Source organism: Panicum virgatum, chromosome 8K (genome assembly GCF_016808335.1).
Source record: "Panicum virgatum strain AP13 chromosome 8K, P.virgatum_v5, whole genome shotgun sequence".
Taxonomy (NCBI): domain Eukaryota; kingdom Viridiplantae; phylum Streptophyta; class Magnoliopsida; order Poales; family Poaceae; genus Panicum; species Panicum virgatum.
The window spans coordinates 45103453-45123346 of NC_053143.1; the positions used below are offsets into that span (position 1 = coordinate 45103453).

Sequence of the window (19894 nt, forward strand, 5' to 3'; positions counted from 1 at the left end):
TCATGTCCACTTGCCATGTGCTTCCATCTTTCAGCTTCAAGATTCAACAAACTCATTTCAATATTGCCAGTCTGCAATAACCTCACCTTCTGATTTGCCAATCAGAGTGCATCGGCGCTTTGCAGAGAGCACCGTGGCTGCATGCAGAGCTGCACCGTCCTGTTCTTCATTAGCTGCAAGATCTGTGAGACTCGTTTGACAAATTGCCAATTGGAGTATTGGACCCACCGGTGTAATCTTCCCTGCACATAGATGACAGAGCTCCCCGATGCTGCCGGGTTGAACCTGAACTGGAAGCTGCCACAGTGACGGCACAGTAAACTGCCACAGTGACAAGGAGGGTCTTCCTGCAAAGTCTCAGCGTCCCTATTGTAAAATCTTCGGGCCGCGCCTCCGCCGGTGACCTCCAGGCTCCAGCGTAGAGAAGCCAGGGAATGCTGGCGAGCCTGCCCATGGCGGCCACAGCTCCCGGCGGCTGCGACATCTCTGCAGACACGTGTCGGGTAGCCGCCGGCGTGAACCTTCGCCTGCCAGGCTGCCACCAGGTGAGCCGGCGAGGCGCCCGCCGGGGACGCGCACGGCCTCGGACTCGGGAGTCGGAGCCGTCAGAGGTTGACGAGGAGGAAGATGTCTCCTGCGACGATGCGTGTAATCTGGCCCGCAGAAGCGGCATCGGACGGCTGCTAGCTACCCAGGGTGCGGACGGTATCTGAAATACCGTCCACCCCCTGACCCCCCTGGTGTCGCAAGAAACACCGCGGCCGCTTGATGCCGCCGCTCGCCGGAGCATCGCCGCGCTCCGTCCATCAATGCGACCCTCCCCCATGATCCTGGCAGCTTTTTTCCGCGGCATCTTGCACGCAGCAAGGGTGATCAAACGACGACGACGACCCCAGGGGGGTCGCCGGGAAATTGAAGACCGCCTCCTCTGCTTCGTGGCGCACGCCATGGCTGGCCGGGGCGCCGCTGCGTTCCGGCCATATCCAACCTATGTCTCTCTTCGTCGTCTCTTCCACTTTTATGCTACGCGACCGCATCAATTCTTCCACGGAGCACGACCACGCAGTCACGAACCTCTGGGCGCGGCAAGGTTGTTGGCCAGGACGGCGCGCCCTCTGGGCTTCTGGTCGCCTCCAGTCAATGCAGCGGGCTCTGCTGCAGCAGCTCGCCGCCGGTCACACCCTCCGTGTTCCCAGTTTCGACCCCGACGAGGGCGTCGCGTCCGCGGCGCCACGCCCTGCTCACGTTGCGAACAGGTTGATGGGTACGTTGAATATATTTTGCCAATACTGAGGGGAACTGTTGGTGTAAATAGAAAAAAATGTAAAGAATCTTTTTGCATATTGGAGAAATATAATGAACAGTGTGCGTTCTGTGAGAAGCAACACACCAGAAAAGTTCCCCAAATCTCAACACCGAGCACTGAAGGGAATCCGTACATGATTAAATTCGGAGGTGCTTCAACTTTACTATGCATTGGGCGTTGCAGCAGTTCTGAACTTCTGAATTCTTGAACAGACGACGTGATCACACCAGATTCTGCTGCTGTTGGGAACAATTCTTAAGAGCAGAACCATGAGAAAGTAGCAATACGCATGCAGTCTTTGTGACACTAAAACCAGTCGAAGAACAAGATCATGAGAATTTGTGCTTCCCTTCTGCTTGAGCCATATTGTCATACCCGGAACCGGAATAGTAGTACTCTAGCCTGAAAATTGGATGTCATGGGTTGATTTCGTAGTATACTTGGCATTTACTGTCCATTTTCAGGCAGTCTGATTTTGCTCATCTGATAGCACCACCTGCTGCACCAAATCCCATAGTTGTACAAAGCTAGCCATCTGCTGAACTGAGTCCATCCTTCACAAGCCTTGTCCAACTCTGGTGCACTATTAGTTCATCCTTGACCAGCCTGCCCTTTCTCCATGCCAAAGTACCAGAATTTTGCACATGAATACTAATTTGAGTTTTTCCACCGTCTCCAATGCTTAATGCATGTGCCACAAGGACATGGAACTGTACTTCATTAGTGGTGTATAATACTAATTTGAGTTTTTTTTACTCCTCGGTATGTATCAAGAGGTACTACTGAGACCATCAAATTATAATTAGGGAGTTAACAATTTTGTGGTAGCTCAAAAGAATCAAAAGCAAGACCAATGAAAAAATAGTGACAACAGCCGTACTAATATAGGGAACTAAAAAAAGATTCGGTGGTACAAAACCAAATTGCGTTCCCCTAAGGGTAGCCAAAATCCAAAACAGAAGAGAGAGGAGAGGTACTGGTGAAGTGGTGATATATCTGAATTTTTCCGATCAGGGCGCAGCATGTGAATCCTTGGTGATTCTGCTCTGTGTCATGCTATCATATTTCACTGCAGCAACATCATGGGACCAAGTAAACAGGGATGCACTATCTGAACCACAGCTGGAAGTCCTACCTTAGAAATCGTATTACCCAACAAGGAAAAGCAATTGATAACAAGGATGGATAGTAATCATCTTGCAGAAACAGTTTATTCATATTAATCAATCCTCCATTGCTTCAGTGTCTTGACTGAGTGAGGCCAAGGAGATTAGAAGCAACATCTGACTATCTGAGCCCATTATGGACAGAATACTGAACTTTTTGCTCACCAAACTGAAAGGATTCGGAAACAGAGGATCCGGCTGAAATATAATCCCAGGGAGCACTTCCCAGTTCCTACTGAAGCATCTCCTCCAGGGAGAAAATGAAATCTTGCAGAAATTCAGTATGATGCCAGTTGACCTGTCTGCAGACTCACAAGTCACAATGAACCTTAACAAGAGAGCTAGCAAGGGTGCTGTTACTGTCAACCTTCCATTTAACAGCACAGTGCAGATCAAGTTAACTCAGCTATATAGCACCAGCTCGCCACCATCTTCATTCGATTCCCCGGACAAACGCCATTGGTGAACAGGACATGGCAAATAAAAGGCCAATAGCAGGATGCAGGGCATGGCAAATTTAACCCAATTGGCCTTCCGGCGAGGTAGTAGGATGGTGTGGGGCTTTGGGCACAGGCGCCGCAGAGACCAGGCCAGGCAACGGTGGTCAGCGGCAGCAAGGAGCGGGGCCGGTCGGCGGCGGAGCTCCGATCCGGCGAGGAACTCGAGCGGCATGGCTGGCGCTCGCGGACCTGGGCGCTGGCTGGAGTACCCGTCAGAGTCCAAGTCTGACTGAGGAAGATGAAGAGGAGACTGTCTTGATCTGGGCGGCACATGCCCGATCGGATGGCTACAAGGCACCCAGGGGGTGGACGGTGTTTCAAATACCGTCCACCCGGACGGTATCCCAAACACCGTCCACCCCGCGGGGTCGTCATCTCCGGCGCAAGCCATGGGTCGCCCGAGCGCCGGCGACTCCCGAAGGCCACCGCCTATGGCGTCTTTGCTCCTGCTACCGCGCCGCCGTCGCCGCAGTTCGCATCCACCAGTGCGCCGGCGTCGTGCGCTCCCAGTGCGGGACTGCCGGGTTGGACTTGGACGTTGGACCGTCCACGACAGCCGCATCAGGTTTCTGCTCGGGCACGGAGACTGACCGTCCATGGAAGCCCACCGGCGATGGCGACGGCGACGGAGACGGAGACTGACCCTCCGGCAGGGCGCCGCGGAGCTCCGACGCAATCAGCTGAGACCGTCGCCGGCGAAGGGAGGAGAAGCTCGCCATGGCCACCGGCTGCTGCGCCTGACGAGGAAGAGGCCCACGTCGCATCGGACGGACGGTACAGCCCAAGGGGTGGACGGTCGGTCCAAGAAATCGCCAGGATGCCGTCTCCGCCGCACGCCGAGGCTTGTCCGGGCGCCGGCGAGCCCCCTACTGCGATATGCTTCCTCTGGAGACCTTGAAGCAGCAGCCGCCGCCGCCGCCGCGCTGGCATCGTGATCTCGCTGCCACGATGAGCACATCTGGTGGTCGGGTCGCGCCGGGTCTCAGCTTGTCCTCTTCGCCGGCCAACCGAGCGGCATTTCTACAAATCCTTTCCGCCGGCTCTCTCTCCTCCTGTACGCCGGAACTCCGTGATGAAGGCATGAAGCGTGCTCCATGCCACTCCGGCCAATGGCCAGCACCTGCGCGCGGTGTGCACTCGCCTCCATTCCGGCACTCGGCAGCGCGTAGGTGCACCCGTGCGGTAGGCATGGGCACCGAGGAGACCCAGGCAAAGGAGCAGGCCCGGCGGGTGGCGGAGCTCCGGCGAGCAGTGCGCGAGCGGCGAGCCGCGTGATCGGCGTTCATGGACTGGACAGAGGAAGAGGAAGGGGCTCCCCGATCTTGGCCGTAGAAATCCGATCCAACGGATGGTAGGCACGGAGGGGGTGGCCGGTATTTTAAATACCGTCCACCCGGACGGTATCTGAAACACCATCCGCCCCGTGGGGGCGCGAGAGCGGCGTCTCCGCCGCACGCCGCGGCTTGCACGAGCGCCGGCGAGTCCCGGCGGCCGCCGCCTGCTTCTTACTTCGACCAGGAGACCGTTCCGTTCCGCCGCCGCACGCGTCGACCGTTGCCTCTTTCAGCCCCGGCGGCAGATGCCGCGAGATGCATGCACGCGCACCACCACCCCGCTAACCTGCAAATCGACGCGTTCTGGGCTCAACCCTCCTCCTCGATCGAGTTCGATGCGTTGATGATGGCTAGCTGCTGCCGAATTGCCGATTCCACACGCGCGGGCTGGTTCTGGTCGCCTCCAGTTCATGCGGCGCGTTCCAGTGCGCGCGCCGCGCGGCACCGGGGCAAGCACAAGGCCTCGCCGGACGCCGGTACGTCGTTTCGACGAGCATGTCTGTCCGCGCTCGCTCGCACCACCCTGCCGGCCGCCATCGCCGCCGAAGCGATTTCTCCCATCTTCCGAGCCACCGACGCACCGCGGCCACCGGCAAGCTAACGCGAACCCCTGACAAGGAAGACGCCCCCCCACCCCCGCAACGCTCCCATTGCAGCCGCACACGTCGCAACGGACGGTCGGTACGGGCCCAGGGGCCGGACGGTATTTGAAATACCGTCCACCAGGTCGGCATCTCAAACACCGTCCGCCCGTTGGGGTGTCCTCCGCGGCTCGCCGGAGCACCGCCAAGCTCAGGGCGTCCCTCCGCTTCCGTCCCCTTCCCCCTGAGCATCTAGGAGCCTCGCCTTCTTGGATCTAGCCGCCGCCGCCGCTCTCCTGCGGCGCCTGGGCGCGACGCAACGCGAGCAGCTCCTGGGCGCGGCTGGCCGGCGCCCGGCGGGCCGGCATGGCGCGCAGAACGATCTCTCATGACCTCGGCTCCGCATGCTCATCCTCTCGGCGCCCTCGCCTCGCTCCGGCTGTCCTCTTGCACACGCATCGAAATCCCGCCCAAAGTTTGCAAAAAGTCATTCTTCACATCTCTGAATTTTCAGAAAAAAGGCATATTTTTGCCCAGATTTGGAGCTAAACATCTTTCAAAACGTGCGCATTTTATCCAAGTATCCTTGCTTAAACAAGTAGAGGCTTCTTAGCGCTACAACTTTTGTACAGATCAGTTGGGTAGGTTGTACACGATTTATGGGAGTTTTGGCCGGCCAAACGCTGTCGTTTTGGAGTTGACGAACGGTATCTGAAATCGACTCGTTGTGTTCGTGCTCGTCGGAGATCGTCTCCCTCGCTCACCTGGCTCACGTTTCAATCAGCCCGGACGGCCTCCTCCTCCTCCTCCTCCCTCGCTCCAGCACCACCGAAACCAAATTCCTTCCGGCCAAGGCTTGTCCACTTCCCTAGGCTGCTCCTCAACCTCCCCCCGACCACCGTAATCCTGTATTCCGGGTCCTCGCCGGGGATTTTTCAACTCCCGAGCCACCGCTCACCATTACAGCCGCCCTTGGGCCTCAACATCAACGCCTCCGGCACACCTCCGACCTCCTTGCACGCCGTTCAACCCGCAAATGGATTGATGGTGAGCTCCTCTCGCTCAGGGGCCCGCTAATGCCGTGCGTTCGTCCTTGCTCGCTCTGGAACACCGGCTTGCCGTCGCGGCCGGCATGGGCGCCGGAGCCTGTACACCGCCGGCTATCAGCAATGCCCGGCCGCCGCCGTAGCCTTGACCTCGGCTCGGCCGAGCCTTGACCGTGGGCCCGCTTCGTCAGCGGCTAGGAGGACGGCACTCTGACTGACTCTGACGAGGCGCAGCGCCGCGACCTACTTCCACGATTCAGTCCATCTGGACCGCACACGCCGCATCGGACGGCTGGTAGGCGCCCAGGGGGTGCACGGCCGGCGAGGAGCGCTGCCTCCGCCTCACAGCGCGGCTCACTGGGGTGCCGCCGAGCTCCGGTCGTCTCCCGCTTCCCTCCCCGTCCTCCTTGCCGCCCAGCTTGGCCGGTAGCCCCGCTGTAACTCGGCTGCAACTCTGCTGCGGATGCGCCTTCCCTTCCCAATGCATCCGCAGCCGTAAGCCGGACGGAGACGAGGCTCCGTCTTGCTCTGCTCGCCTGCTGGAGGAGAGCGAAGGGCTAGGAGATGAACAAGAGCGATTCAAGCACTGTCAGAGTGGACTTGGTGCGCGGCAGCGTGGGGTCGGACGCTCCCCATGATCCTGACAGCTTCGTGCCGCGGCATCTTGCATGCAGCAACGGTGATCAACCAACGACGACGGCCCCATGCATGGGTCACGGGGGGGGGGGGGGGGGGGGGGGTGTGAATTGAATCTGAAGACCGCCTCCTCCGCTTCATGCCGCACTCCTCCACCCTCTGGGGCGTCCTCCTCTGCGGCTCGCCGGAGCGCCGCCGCGCCCAGGGCGTCCCTCGCTTCCTCGTGGGCATCTGGGAGCCTCGCCCATCGCCCTCTTGCATCTGCTAGCCGCTGCCACGCTCCTGGAGGCGGACGGGCCGGGGCGACCTCGACCGGGGGTGCAGCCGTCTGTCGGAACACAACTCCCGTCCCGATGTGCTCACCCTATCGCCGCGCGTGCGCAGCCACCAGCGGCCCCCGTTTCGGACGGCAAGACGTACGCAGGCATAAGGAACATCGCGTTGCCTCCTCGTAAAGGGTCGCACGGCGAGACGACGGCGGAACGTCCGTGTCTTGTTGCCATGCATCTCTTGCTTGGTACGTCGCTTCGATAGAACAAGATGGACACATCTTGAATTGGTGAAGCTTGTATCTTTGTTCTTCACACCGAGTTGACAAATTCGTGTTCGCAGAGGCCGCACTGGAATTTGTTGATTAACACTCCTCGAGTGGTTTTCTTCAACATGTAATTTGAAAATAGAAGAATGATGAGGCACATGATATTGTAGTAATGCCAAGAGCAGTGGCGTAATACAAGCTAGCGAGGAGACGGGGGCTCAACGATCCGTCTGACCAGGCACGTAGTAGGCTATTTTCCTTGGTGTCGGCAACTCTTTCTTGCCATTTAGCATCTCAAGAACATCCGCAATGGTGGGCCGGTCTGCCCTGTTTTTCCTCAACGCACAGCAGTTCTACCTGCACCCACCTTCTAATGATCTCCATTCCCTGAGACCCGTCAAACAATGACGGATCAAACAACTCCTCTGTTAGTCCTGCTTCCCAAGCCTCCCAAGCCTGAAACCACAAAGCAGTACTATGCATTATCTGTACATGACTAGCTTATATTAGATGCATGCCTGAAGCTCACTAATGATTAAGAAATAAGAAGCGATAACGTAATAGATGCATGCGACTGCATAAACACTTACCCATTCATACTTAGGGTGGTGGTGTTCAGGAGGTTTAGATCTGCACATACTGAGGCCAACGATATCCAGGAGGATGACTGAGAAATGTTGAGTACTCTATCCTGCTTGTGATGAGTGAATTGTCAACCGTGCGGTGTGATCGTGCGCTTGGTCTTTGGTTGCAGGTACACGGGCGTCGAGTGTCGACGGTGAGCTGCCGTGGCGGAGCTGTGGCCGATGGACCGTGCGGTGGACGGCGGTGAAGGGCAGCCGGGACCGGAGCTCGGGCCGGGCGGCAGTTGTGGCGTCCACTCCTGGATCGAGGGCGCAAGCGGCGACGGAAGGTGGGTTTCTTGGTTTGCGCCACAAAACCAAGGAGGCGGACGGCGGTTGAAGACGCCAAGTCGTGGAGGCACGGACGTCGGTCTTGGGACTGACGGAGGCGACGGTCGTCGACGGCGTCTAGGGCCTCGCTGCGGGCGAGGAGGTGACGGGCGTCGGGCGGCGTCTAGGGCCGTCAGGAGGCCGAGGCGTGAACGGCGTCCAGGGCCACGGCGTGGAAGCGGGAATCTTCCCGTGCGTGGAGATTTGGCGGTTTTCTCAAAACCGGCCACTTACCCGGGTTTCGCGGACCCTCCAAAACCGCGGACCGGATTTTCATCCACACGGCAGCATCGCGAAGATGACTTCGACTCGAAGAAAGAACCTCGACCGTTGGATGAGTACTTGTATCTTTTTCCTGTTTTGCCCCTACGGGCTTTCTAGTGTTTATTTGAGTCTACGGGTAGTTTAGTCTTTTAGTCTAGAGTTAGTGGGTTAAAAACTCCCTCACCCTCTCTCTCTCTCGGTGCTCTTTTTCCCAGTGCCAGAACTGAGCCGCCGTCCTCCTCATGTTGCCCCTCTCCCCTCCTCTCTGTTCTTCCTTTTCTTCTCTAGGATTAGGATTTTGGAGATGGATCTTTGAGACTCTTGTACTGAGATTGATCGGGAAAGTAGGCCCAATCCTCCTTGTGCCCTCCGGGGTTTTGAATTCAATTCAATCTTGTACGATTTGTGCTTTGTTTTGGATGAATTCGATTTTCCTTCGACGAATCTTGAGCACGAGATGACGAGCGGTTTTCTGATGATCGAGTGACTCTTTATAGTGATTCAAAACCATCTAGCCTAGTGCTATACCCTCTGGAATCACGAGTTCCCCCGAATCGAAGTTGTTGCGTTCTTGAGAAAACCCCAATCTTGCTCGGAATTTCTTCGATTTCTCCCAAACCATGGATTGATTCGTCGATTCCTTCTGTGGTCATGTTCACAAGTCCTTTGTGATCGTGCCTACGAATTTTGGTGAGTTATACCGTGCTGTTTCTCGTGGAGTTCTTCGTGTTTGCTTCCGCGATTGATCTCGTTTGTTCCAAGGGTTGTTTTGAGTTAGTGTAGTTCCTTTATAGCTACTCTGCACTTCACCTAGGACTCTTGGGTTGGGTGCACACTTGGAATCTTAAGCCGAGCTCTTGTTTGCGATAATTTTTGATCGGCTCCCATTCACCCCCCCCCCTCTGGTCGCCTTTTCAGTCCCTCAATTGGTATCAGAGGTTGGTTGAGGTTTTCAGTACCTTACCCAGTTCGAAAACCACTTGACGACCATGGCAAGTCTTGGTAAGATCCCAGTGTTTACCGGCGAGGACTATGCTTAATGAAAGGTTCGCATGCGTGCCTTCTTGCAAAGTATGGGAGCCGAGGTCTGGGATATCACCAAGTACTAGGCGTACGAGGTGCTTGCCGTTCGGACCACTCCTCTTCAGGTGTCCGAGCACGAGGCTAACGCCAAGGCTGTCAATGTCTTGTTCGCTGGCATTTCTCGTGCGGAGTTCTCAGTCCAGGGTTTTCAGGAAGCCCACAAAGTCTGGACGTGTCTTGAGAACTACCACGAGGGGCACACCTCAAGTGAAGGCTAGGCTTTTCAAGACTCACCGGCGTGAATATGAGAACTTCACACAGGGGCCGGGTGAGAGCATTGGCGACATATTCAGTCGGTTTCAATCGATCGTGAACAAAGTCAATGCTAACAGATCTGCTGATACCCTTGACTACACAGAGCATGAGAAGGCCCTCAAGTTTCTCTACGCACTTGATCGTTGTCGGTGTCCCGACCCGGGGGTCCGGATCCCAACTAGTAAATGCTGCGTGTTTCCTCATCCCAGATATTGATGCAAGAGGCAACACAGTAACACACGGGTTTATCCTGGTTCCGGCCGCGGGGCCGTACGTCCAGCAAGGGGGTGTGCGAGGGCACTGTATTATCTTGCACCCGGAGTGCTTGTAGTAGGGGGTACAAGCGAGGCGAGAGAGGGAGGGAAGCTTCCAGGTCTCTGCTAGAAGAGGAGTCGGTTGAGGTGAGTGCTCAGTGGTGCTGATAGTGTGATGATGATCGCGAATGTAGGTGACCATCCCCCCTTAAAGGATGCCCGCCTCCTCCTTTTATAGTTAAAAGGAGGGGCGGGATACATGAGTAGGGGAACGTGGAAGTCATCGTTTTCCCCCGAATCGCGGGGGTGCAGTGGTCGTACACTGTAGGAAGTAAACTGTGGGGCATGGCGTCGGGTGTGGCAGTCGTCCTAGGTATCGTCCTTGACCTCACGGAGATCGCGCCGGCGTCCTTCCAACCCCAGCAGGCGTACAGTCCTCCAGATGCGGCATGGTGGCGTTCCGTGGGCCCTGCAGGTAAGGGTCTTGCGTGCTCCAGCAGTAACGGGGCACGTGGCGATCCCGAACCCCCCTGGACAAAGTGTCGGCATGCACACTAAGGAGGTCTGAAGGTCGCGTGGAGGTCCCGGACCCCTCGAGGGGGGAGGTCCGGGCCTCCGGCTGCTAGTGATGGGCATCCCTCTTCGAAGGGCTCGTGGCAACACCGGGCCCCTTCCCAATTAGGGGGCGGGTCCGGGACCATACGCGTGATGAGGTGGAGTCCGGACAGCAAGAGTTGGCAGAATAGTGACGGGAACAGTGCCGAGCCCATCTCATCCTGCGTCGCAGGTTCCATAGTGCGGCCACAGCGTCCGGGATGGCAGAGTAGTGACCGAAGTTGGCGGATAGGACTCCGATCACAGCCACTGTGGGGAATGGCGGCCTGACGCCATCTATCCCGGTTGCTGTGGAGGAGTGGTTGGCATTCAATGCCTTCGTATGACGGGCGGGTGAGTGGAAAGGCCGTTTGTCCTTTATGTCGACGGGTGGCCTCGAGCGAGGCGGAGATCGTTCGCCCCGCTCGAGGGTAGGTTCGCTACCCTCGAGCGAGGCGGAGATGCGGGGCGCAGTCGAGGGTCCCGATGGGAGCCCTTGAGCGAGGCAGAGATCGCCCTGCGGGTCCGAGAGGGGTGCGAATGGGCCGCATGCTGGGCTTCTTTGAGTCATTTCTTCCAGATTGGAAGGTGGTCGTGGGCCTTCGTGGGCCCAGTTGCCTAACATGTGTTTGCATTTTTTAGGGTGATCTTAGTACCCCGATTAGGGTGTCCCTAATTGTGGTACCCGACAGTAGCCCCCGAGGCTTTGGTCGAGTCAAGGGATTCGGCCAAAGGGTATTTCAGCGATTTCACCCCTTGACGTGATCGATCGGTGCTGTGCACCTGCCAGGCGCACCTTTGTGCCGGCCCAGCGGATGTGACAACTCGTCGGTCGGGGTAGTGCGCCTGCAGGGAGAGTACTTCTAGGTGCGCGCCTTTTTTGTTTTGTTCTGGGAATGAGACGCATCCGCGTGCTGAGTGGGCCAGGGCGACGGTGGCGCTTGCTGCTCAGCAGCTAGTGCTTTCGTCGTGCCAGTCCCGCGCTCAGGGCCTCGGCCCCGTTTTCCCTGGTCGTCTTGCGATGCGCCGTTCGAGGGCTGTCGGCCTGGGCCGATGCTGCGCCGCTCAGCACCCAAGGACTCAGCTTTGCTTTGTCGCATCGTGTCTTTTGCTCGTGGAGGGCCGCGCCATCACGGGCGGTCCAAACCTTCGCCCTTCGACAGGCTTGATGCTTGGCGCCCGGCGCAGCTACAAATAGGGGTCATGGGGTTCCCTTTCCTCTCCAACTTCCCTGCTCCTACTTCTAGCATCGCCTAAGTCTTGTAATGTTTTCCTTTGCCTTTCACGACCGGCCCCCAGACGGGGTGGCCTAGCTTTTTTAGGCTTTGGTGCTAGAAGAATGCTTGCGAGCGGCGGGGGAAAGCCAGAGAGAGCGTGCGCACCATCCCTCAGCTTCAGTGGGACTAGCAGAAGAGCATTGGCCCCGTGGGGTCCTGCTTCCGCGATGTCCCCTAGCCTGAAGGGGGATGGAGACACCTGACCATGGCGTTGGTGCCAGGTTTGGTGGCTATTCTTCGCATCGTCCCCCCTGGCGATAAGGTTGCTCTCGGGCAGACGGTGTGGAGGGTGCTGTCCACCAGCTCGACCCCCCGCATAGTCTTCGGTGGAGGAGATGCTAGAAGAAAGCTTGCGAGGAAAGCAACCCACTGGACCCGTGCGGTCTGGGGGCTATTCCTCGCATCCCAAGTAGTTTGGCCGTCACGTCAGCCAGGAGCCTGGTGCTTTTCTTCGTCGCTCGCTCCTCCCCAAGACAGGGAAAATTGCCACGCAGGTGGCAATAAGTTTGTACTTTTCGACGGCTTTAAGCCGGTAGCCCTTTGTAATCTTTGTTTGTAAAGACCAATGAAGTCTCCTTCCCCTTCGCGGAGAGGATGTCCGAAGGTGTATGGGTGGGTGCCACCCCTGTAGGAGATTTCGGTCCTCGAATGTGTGAAGTGTCCTGCCGTGGGGGCGCGTCAGCGCACCCGCGGGTGTAGCCCCCGAGGTCTTGGAGGAGTGTTTGTACTCGTCCAAGGGCTGTAAACATCGCCCCACTTTGTTGCTTCACTGGGGTGGCCGTCCAGCGTCATTTTCAGCCGTCATCGGCACTCTTTTAGCCGCCCTCGGCATTCTCAGTGCTGGAACAGTGACCCAGTATTTAGCTTAACCATCAGGTAGGCGTGCGTCAACAGTAGGGGTTTTGATTAGACACACGGAACTTCACAATCGACGATCGTCGACCCATTCGAGGGTACGGCCTGAGCCGCGGTGTGCGAGGAGCCCCCGAGCCCCGGCCTATGTAAAGGCGTTCAGGGAACCCTCGACTTTGGTTATGACCCTCGTCGCCCTTCCGCAGGGAGGAGGGGTGAAGTGCACCATGCTACCCATGCCCGGGCCGCGAGCCATGGCTGCTTCGATGAGCTGTTATCGGGTAGTTCAAGTGGACGTCCGTGCCCCGTTCGATAAGGGTCGGCTCGTGGTCCGTGGACACGTCACATAAAGTGCTCGCGAAGGTTTGCTAGGCGGGGCTCGAACCCATTCGATAGGGTCCGAGGGCTCGATGCTCTCCCTCGATGGGATCCCCCTGCTAGGCACCCTCGACTGGCCTTGAACACTGCGTAGGACGTCTCGAACTCCGCGTTCGAGGGTAGCTTGTATGGCACATCCATGCAGTCCCTGACTCTGGCGATCTGGGGCGCCTGTCGAACCCTCGACCGGCCAGGCTTCGAACCCCTGATCAGTAAGGCCTTGGAATAGGATTCCCTCGAGGGTGAAGTACCCCCGAAAGGAATATTCCGTCACGGTTCGCAAGCGGCGCGGAGTCGCTAGTTGTGTGCGCGGGTCTTTCGCTGGTTGTGGGTGACGTGGCCCAGTTTGTGCGGTGCGGTGCGGGCGCGCCTTTTCAGGTAACTTCCTCGGGTAGACGAAGCGGCGTGGGCGGCGGCTGACGGATGGAACAGTGCAACAGTCGCACCGCGTCCGTTGATTATCGCGCCGTAATTATTGCCGAGTGCGCGCGTGGGAGACTCCGCGGTCGTGGGACCCATCCGTCAGTGACGGCAAAATCCACCACATTGAATGCAAGGGTGGGGGACTGTTTGGGCTCACCTGGCCATTTTCCTTCATCTCCCTTGCCCTCTTCGCCTCCCCTGCATTCTGAGCACGTAGCCGAGAGCGAGAGCAAGTAGAGGAAGGAAAGTGAGAGCGCACCTTGGCCACCGCAGATCTTGCCTCCCCGCGTCCCCCCCTTGGTCTGAAGCAATGGCGGATGTCCAGGAGCCGTTGCCGTGGGGGAGATCCACCGCCACCGAGGCAGGTTTTGGAGCGGCTAGTCGAGAACAGGCTGCTTCCGCTGAACCCCAATTCAGGGGCGCCGATGTGGATCTCCCCGCGGGATACGTCGTGAGCCTCGTGCGGCTCCACGAGCGGGGATTCGGCGTTCCCGTGGGTCGATTCATGCGGGCATTGTGCGACTACTATGGAGCGGAGCTGCACAACTTCAACCCAACTCCATCTCGCAGGCGGCAGTCTTCGTCGCCGTCTGCGAGGGATATTTGGGGATCGAGGCATACTGGGATCTGTGGATCCACCTCTTCCGCGGCGAGCTCTTCGTCGAGCACGTACGGAACCAAACAAAGAGGTACGCGTGCGCAGGCGGCCTGACGCTCCACTTGCGCCCAAGCCGGAAGAACTTGTACATCTCCAACAAGATGACAACAAACAACAACGGGTGGACTCGTGGGTGGTTCTACCTGCGCAACTTTAGCAGCAAGCTCCCGGCGTTCACCAACAGGGTGCTCCGGGAGAGGCCCGAGAAGTGGGACTAGGGGGTATCGCCCCCAGCACATCAAGCCAGGCTCAAGGTCCTCACCGACGCGCTGGAGCGCCTGGATCGAAGAGGGTTGACGGCGGCCGCCGTCATCGCGAATTTCCACCGGCAGAGGGTGATCCCTCTCATGGAGAGGGTCCTGCCGATCTTCAAGCTCACCCCCGGGGCCTGGGCCTCGGGCTCGAGGATGTCGGTCGAGCTATTCCCCTGGGACATCGCTGCCCGGAGGGCGAGGAGCGCGGTGGCGGAGTTCTCGAATGACCCCGAGGATCTTTGGAGGATCAAGATGCGCCCCGAGCCGGGGTACATTTCTCTGGTGAGTGTTGATTCCGGATTCGTTGTCGACTTGTGCTGTTCCTTTCCCCGCCTCCTGACTTCGACTTGGTTGTGTTTTGCAGGGGTTGAAGTGCCACCCCTCGAGGCCTCCGATCCCGGAGGAACGCGAGATCAACTGCCTCCACGCGGAGGTGGTGAAGAAGCGGAAGGAGGCGGCAGAGGCTACCGCTGAGAGGAAGAGGAAGAGGAAAGCGAAGCACGACAAGGCGTGCAAGATCGCTCGCACGGAGGGGAAGCCGCGGCCTGCCACGCCTGAGTCCACGGACGAGGAGGAGGAGGACGCCTCGGATGCCGAGGCCCACCCTCCGGGTGGTGGCGAGGCGGCAACAGGTGTGGATTCCCCGCTTGTCTATCAAGAGGTTGGCGACAAGGACGCGCCAGCGACACCACATGAGGCGAGGCCCGCACTAGAGTCGTTGGCGGACCCGCCCCTCACGGGGACGGAGCGGAGGTCGCCCACGCCAGCGGCGGGACGAGGGTCACCCGTGCCGGTGGTGGGTGGAGGATCGTCTGCGTCCGTGGCGGAGCGGGGGTCACCCCTGCGAGTGACGGGCGAGGGGTCCCCGCGCCCACGATGCCGATGGGCGGCAACGGGTCCGCGGCGAGAGCGGGGGCGCTCGCGCAAACGGCCTCGAGGCCTCAGGCTGCTCTGAGGGCGACACCCTCGGATCAGTCGTCGAGGGGCGTCGGCGTGCCTTGAGCCCGAAGGAGTGGCACGGGCAAACGCAGCATGAGTGCCCGGTCCAGGTAAGTGTTTTCGGTTTTGTTGTTGTATTCGTTAGATCGCTCCCCCAATCTTGCTAACCTTAGCTTTCCTTCCCCGATTTCCAGCTCTGGGGCTGTTGCCAAGGACGCCGCCTAGCTCGCGCCGACCAAAGCCCTCAAGACCTGGGCGCGCGCCACGCCGCACTCGGCGACACAGGCCCCGCCTGTCGTGGACATCGTGGCGGAGGCCGCGAAGCTGCAGGAGGCGATGGCTAGCAGGGCCAAGCGGCCTAAAAGGCTCGAGCACCGAGGAACGGGGGCGACACCAGCCAGAGTGGAGCTGAAGCAGCCGCTCCGGCTGACGCCGTGGGGGAGGCCGGCCGGGGCGGCGCAGTCGGCGCCGCCCAGCCGGTCGTCGGAGCCGAGGCCGGTCGGGGCGACGCAGATAACGCCGCTCGGCTGGTCGCAGAAGAAGGATCTAGTGGGGGTGCGCAGAAGCGCCCCGCCAGCCAAGCGGAGGCGGAGACCCTCGTCTCTGGGGGCTGGGGTCGAGGGAGTCGCGGAGGAGTCGGCGCAGAGGGCGCCGATGGGGGAGGAAGCCCACGTCCCGGAGCCCGCAGAAGCCCAGGACGAGGGTGTTGTTGCGGTGATGACGGCGCCAACGGTGACTGGCACAGGCGACGACGGACAGCGTGATCCTGGTGGTGCAGCTGCCGGACTAGCAGCGAGGAATACGGAGATTCGAGAGACATCGACCCCGCTGCTGCGGCAAGCGCCACCGATAAGATCGCTGAGTTCACGTCGGCCTGCGCGGAGGTGCTCGACGAGGGGACGTCCGAGGGGCCCTAGCACGGGGCGATCATCCAGTCCGTGGTCCCCCCCCGGAGTTTCTCCGTGATGAGCGAGAGGAGGAGGCCGTCTGGCAGGCGCAGTACGAAGCAGGTTCTCGGATTCAGAACCACCTCGATTGCGCCCTGGAGCTCCATCGAATGACAGACTACCAGATCAGCCAGGTAAGAGGCTCCTCCCCGAGAATCATTCATATTTTGGCCCTGATTTTATTTGTTTTACCCACGCCTTTCCTCTTGCAGCGGCTGAAGGACATCTCGCGCAAGAAAAGCGCCGAGATGACCCGGTTGTACTCCCAGGTACGCTGGCTTGGGCAGCACAATGCTAGCCTGGTGTTCCGGAATGTCGACGCCAACATGAAGATGACGGATCTGGAGGCGCGTCGGCAGGCTCTGGAGGAGGAGTTGGCACGGACCACCGGGGAGCGTGACGTCCAAAGGGCAGCAGCAGAGCAAAAGGCTCAGGAAGCCGAGGTGCAAACCGCCGAGCTGCAGCGCACCAGGACAGCGTTCGAACTGAAGGAAGCCGAACTCCAGCGCAAGGAGGCTGAGCTCCACGACAAAGAGGCCGAGCTCCAGCGCGAGAAGGCAACCATCGCCACGCTCACCGGGACTCTCGAGGAGAAGGGCAAGGCCCTCGAGGAGAAGGAAGTGGCTCTCCGGAATGCGGAGGCTGCCCTCAAGGAGAAGGAGCACTCCTTGTCTTCCCTCGAGGAGGCCGCCCGAGTCCAACGAGAGGAGGCGCAGAAGGGCATCACAGGTGAGTGCTCGAAATTTCGATGTTGTTGGGTTGTAGTTTTTCGTAGCTTATCCTCGTTTGTTTGATCAGAGCTGAGGCAAGCAAGTGGCAGACGAGACTGTGGCAAACGAGGCGGTCAACACCGCGCTCATGGCGGTGCAGCCAGAGTACACTGACCTGGAGCGAACCGCTGTGAGCGTGTGCTAGGAGGTCGAGAGGGAGGGCGCTGTCTCTGGTAGCTCGGTGATCAGCTGCCTGCAAGCGCTAGGTGGCCGGATCGCTGAGCACGCCAAGAGCACCTTCCGCCTTGGTGTCCTTCGCGCCCTCGCCGTGGCCTCGACGCACTACCTCATGGACCTGCGGAGAGTGTCGTCGGGGTACGTGGTTCCTGATGACGCCAATGCGGATGCCGCGTCAGCCATCATGGAAGACGCTGACGCAGCCGCCAAGGAGTTTGTCGTGGTGCTTGCCGAGAAGCTCGAAGCCGACATCCCCCCGATAGCTGAGTTCAATGCTGTTGCAGATCCACAGAGGAGGGATGACAACCTGTAGATAGACTGGGCCTTGAAGCCCATGTAATGGATTAATATTCGTTGTAATCGCACTTTGTAATCATATCTATGAATATAAGAAATTCGTTATCGTTAAATCGACAGTGTGGCCCATCGAGGCCTTGTGCGTTCGAGCCCGCATTTTCTTTACTCTACTTCCGTGTTCTCGTACACGACTTAGATAAACTTCTACGAGGAATTTCATGTTCATAAGCAACGTAGGCGTGGGGTGGTGAGGGGGGTGCCGTATCCCGAAGGTGTAGGCCGCCCTACGACTCGGCCGGCCCCGTACCGTAGTTGCTTACGCCTCGCATCCGTTTTTTCCAAGTGTACGAGAAGCTTAGAGACGAGACGGAAGTTTTTCAAAAAAATGTTGGCGATTTTTGGGGACGTTCGGGGGTTCACCCCGTAGTAGCCCCCGAGGGAGGCTTGGCTTTGCCGAGGGTAAAGCCAAGCGTACCTCAGTGTTCGTGCGCATTCGAGCCCTCGAGGGTCCGGAAGGTTCCCAAAAATAAACAAGTAAAGCGTACTTCTTTATTATTTTGGAAAATCGAAAATGCGAGTACAAACGATGTACAAAATAGCTCGGAACTCTAAGGATAGAAGCGACATAGCTGCTGTATGTTCCAAGCATTGGTGAAGACTTCGCCTTTGTCGTTCGCCAGCTTGTACGTGCCGGGCTTGAGCACCTCGGCGATGACGTATAGGCCTTCCCACGGCGGCGAGAGCTTGTGGCGGCCCCTGTTGTCCTGTCGAAGTCTCAGCATCAAGTCCCCTTTGTTAAGGTCTCGGTGCCGGACCCTCTGCGCTTGATATCTTCGTAAAGACTGCTGGTAGCGCGCAGAGTGTAGGAGTGCCACATCTCGAGCCTCATCCACTTGATCCAGCGAGTCTTCGCGAGCTCGCTGGTTCTGCTGCTCTTGGTATGCCTTGAGCCTTGGTGACCCATACTCCAAGTCCGTGGGGAGGATGGCCTCGGCGCCATAGACGAGGAAGAACGGGGTAAAGCCCGTGGCTCTGCTTGGGGTCGTCCGCAGGATCCAGATAACCGAGGGTAGCTCCGTGAGTCACCTACGGCAAAACTTGTTCAACTTGTTGAAGATTCTTGGCTTCAGTCCTTGGAGGATCATGTCGTTGGCATGCTCCACTTGCCCGTTCGTCTGTGGGTGCGCCACAGCCGACCAATCCACACATATGTGGAAGTTGTCGCAGAACGCCAAGAACTTCTTGCCTGTGAACTGGGTGCCGTTGTTGGTGATGATCGAGTTCGGGACCCTGAACCTGAAGACGATGTTGGTGAAGAACAGAACGGCTTGCTCGGATTTAATCTTGCCGATGGGTCGAGCCTCAATCCACTTGGAGAATTTGTCGACTACCACCAGCAAGTGGGTGAAGCCCCCCGGCGCCTTCTGCAGCGGACCGATGAGGTCCAGTCCCCACACGGCAAACGGCCATGTGATGGGGATGGTCTGCAGAGCATGGGCCGGGAGATGTGTTTTTTGAGCGTAGAACTGGCAATCCTCGCAGGTCTACACGACGTCGGTGGCATCGGCGACCGCGGTGGGCCAATAAAAACCTTGCCAAAACGCGTTACCCATGAGGGTTTGTGGTGCAGTATGATGACCGCAAGTGCCAACGTGGATGTCGCGGATCAGCTCCTTGCCATCGGGGATTGGGATGCATCGCTGCAAGATGCCCGAGGGACTGCGCTTGTATAACTCGTGGTCGATTAAGATGAAGGACTTGGCCCACCTGGCGAGGTGCCGCGCCTGAGCACGGTTCAAGGGTAGGACCCCTCGAATCATCCAGTCAAGGTATTGGACGCGCCAATCTTGCGAAGTTGGGGCCTCGTCGAGTTCCATTGCTTCGGCCTCGTCCACGGAGGTGGTCCCGAAGTCAATGTCCATGGCCTCGGCCTCGTCCGCCGGGGGGTTCCCGCCGGAGGGCCCGGTGGTCGAGGGGCCTGGCTCCGCCAGATCCTTGAATTCGACGGAGGGATTGGTAATGTCACGAACGAAGATGTTCGGGGGGACGGTGGTCCGCCCCGACGTGATCTTGGCTAGTTCGTCGGCATCCTCGTTTTACTTGCGCGGGACATGATTGAGTTCTAGGCCATCGAATTTGTCCTCGAGGTGGCGCACTGCTTTGCAGTATGCCTCCATCTTCGGGTCATGATAGCTAGACTCCTTCATCAATTGGTCGATGACAAGTTGAGAGTCACCGTGCACATCGAGGCGTTTGACGACGAGCTCGATGGCGATGCGGAGGTCGCTGAGGAGGGCCTCATACTCCACCATATTGTTAGACGCAGGAAAGTGTAAGCGTATCACGTACCGCATGTGATCTCCAAGGGGTGAGATGAAGAGGAGGCCGGCACCGGCGCCGGTTTTCATCACC

The 19894-nt window shown here is 58.6% G+C and overlaps 1 protein-coding gene across 1 annotated transcript in view; it reads right to left on the reverse strand.

Moving 5' to 3' along the window:
- Positions 1 to 7125: 7125 nt before the first annotated feature.
- Positions 7126 to 19894, reverse strand: part of LOC120644835 — a 44616-nt gene continuing 31847 nt past the window's right edge. Inside the window, exon 4 of the mRNA XM_039921569.1 lies at positions 7126 to 7563. Coding sequence (XP_039777503.1) covers positions 7520 to 7563 — 44 coding nt within the window. The 3' untranslated portion in view covers positions 7126 to 7519. The remainder of the gene's footprint in view (positions 7564 to 19894) is intronic.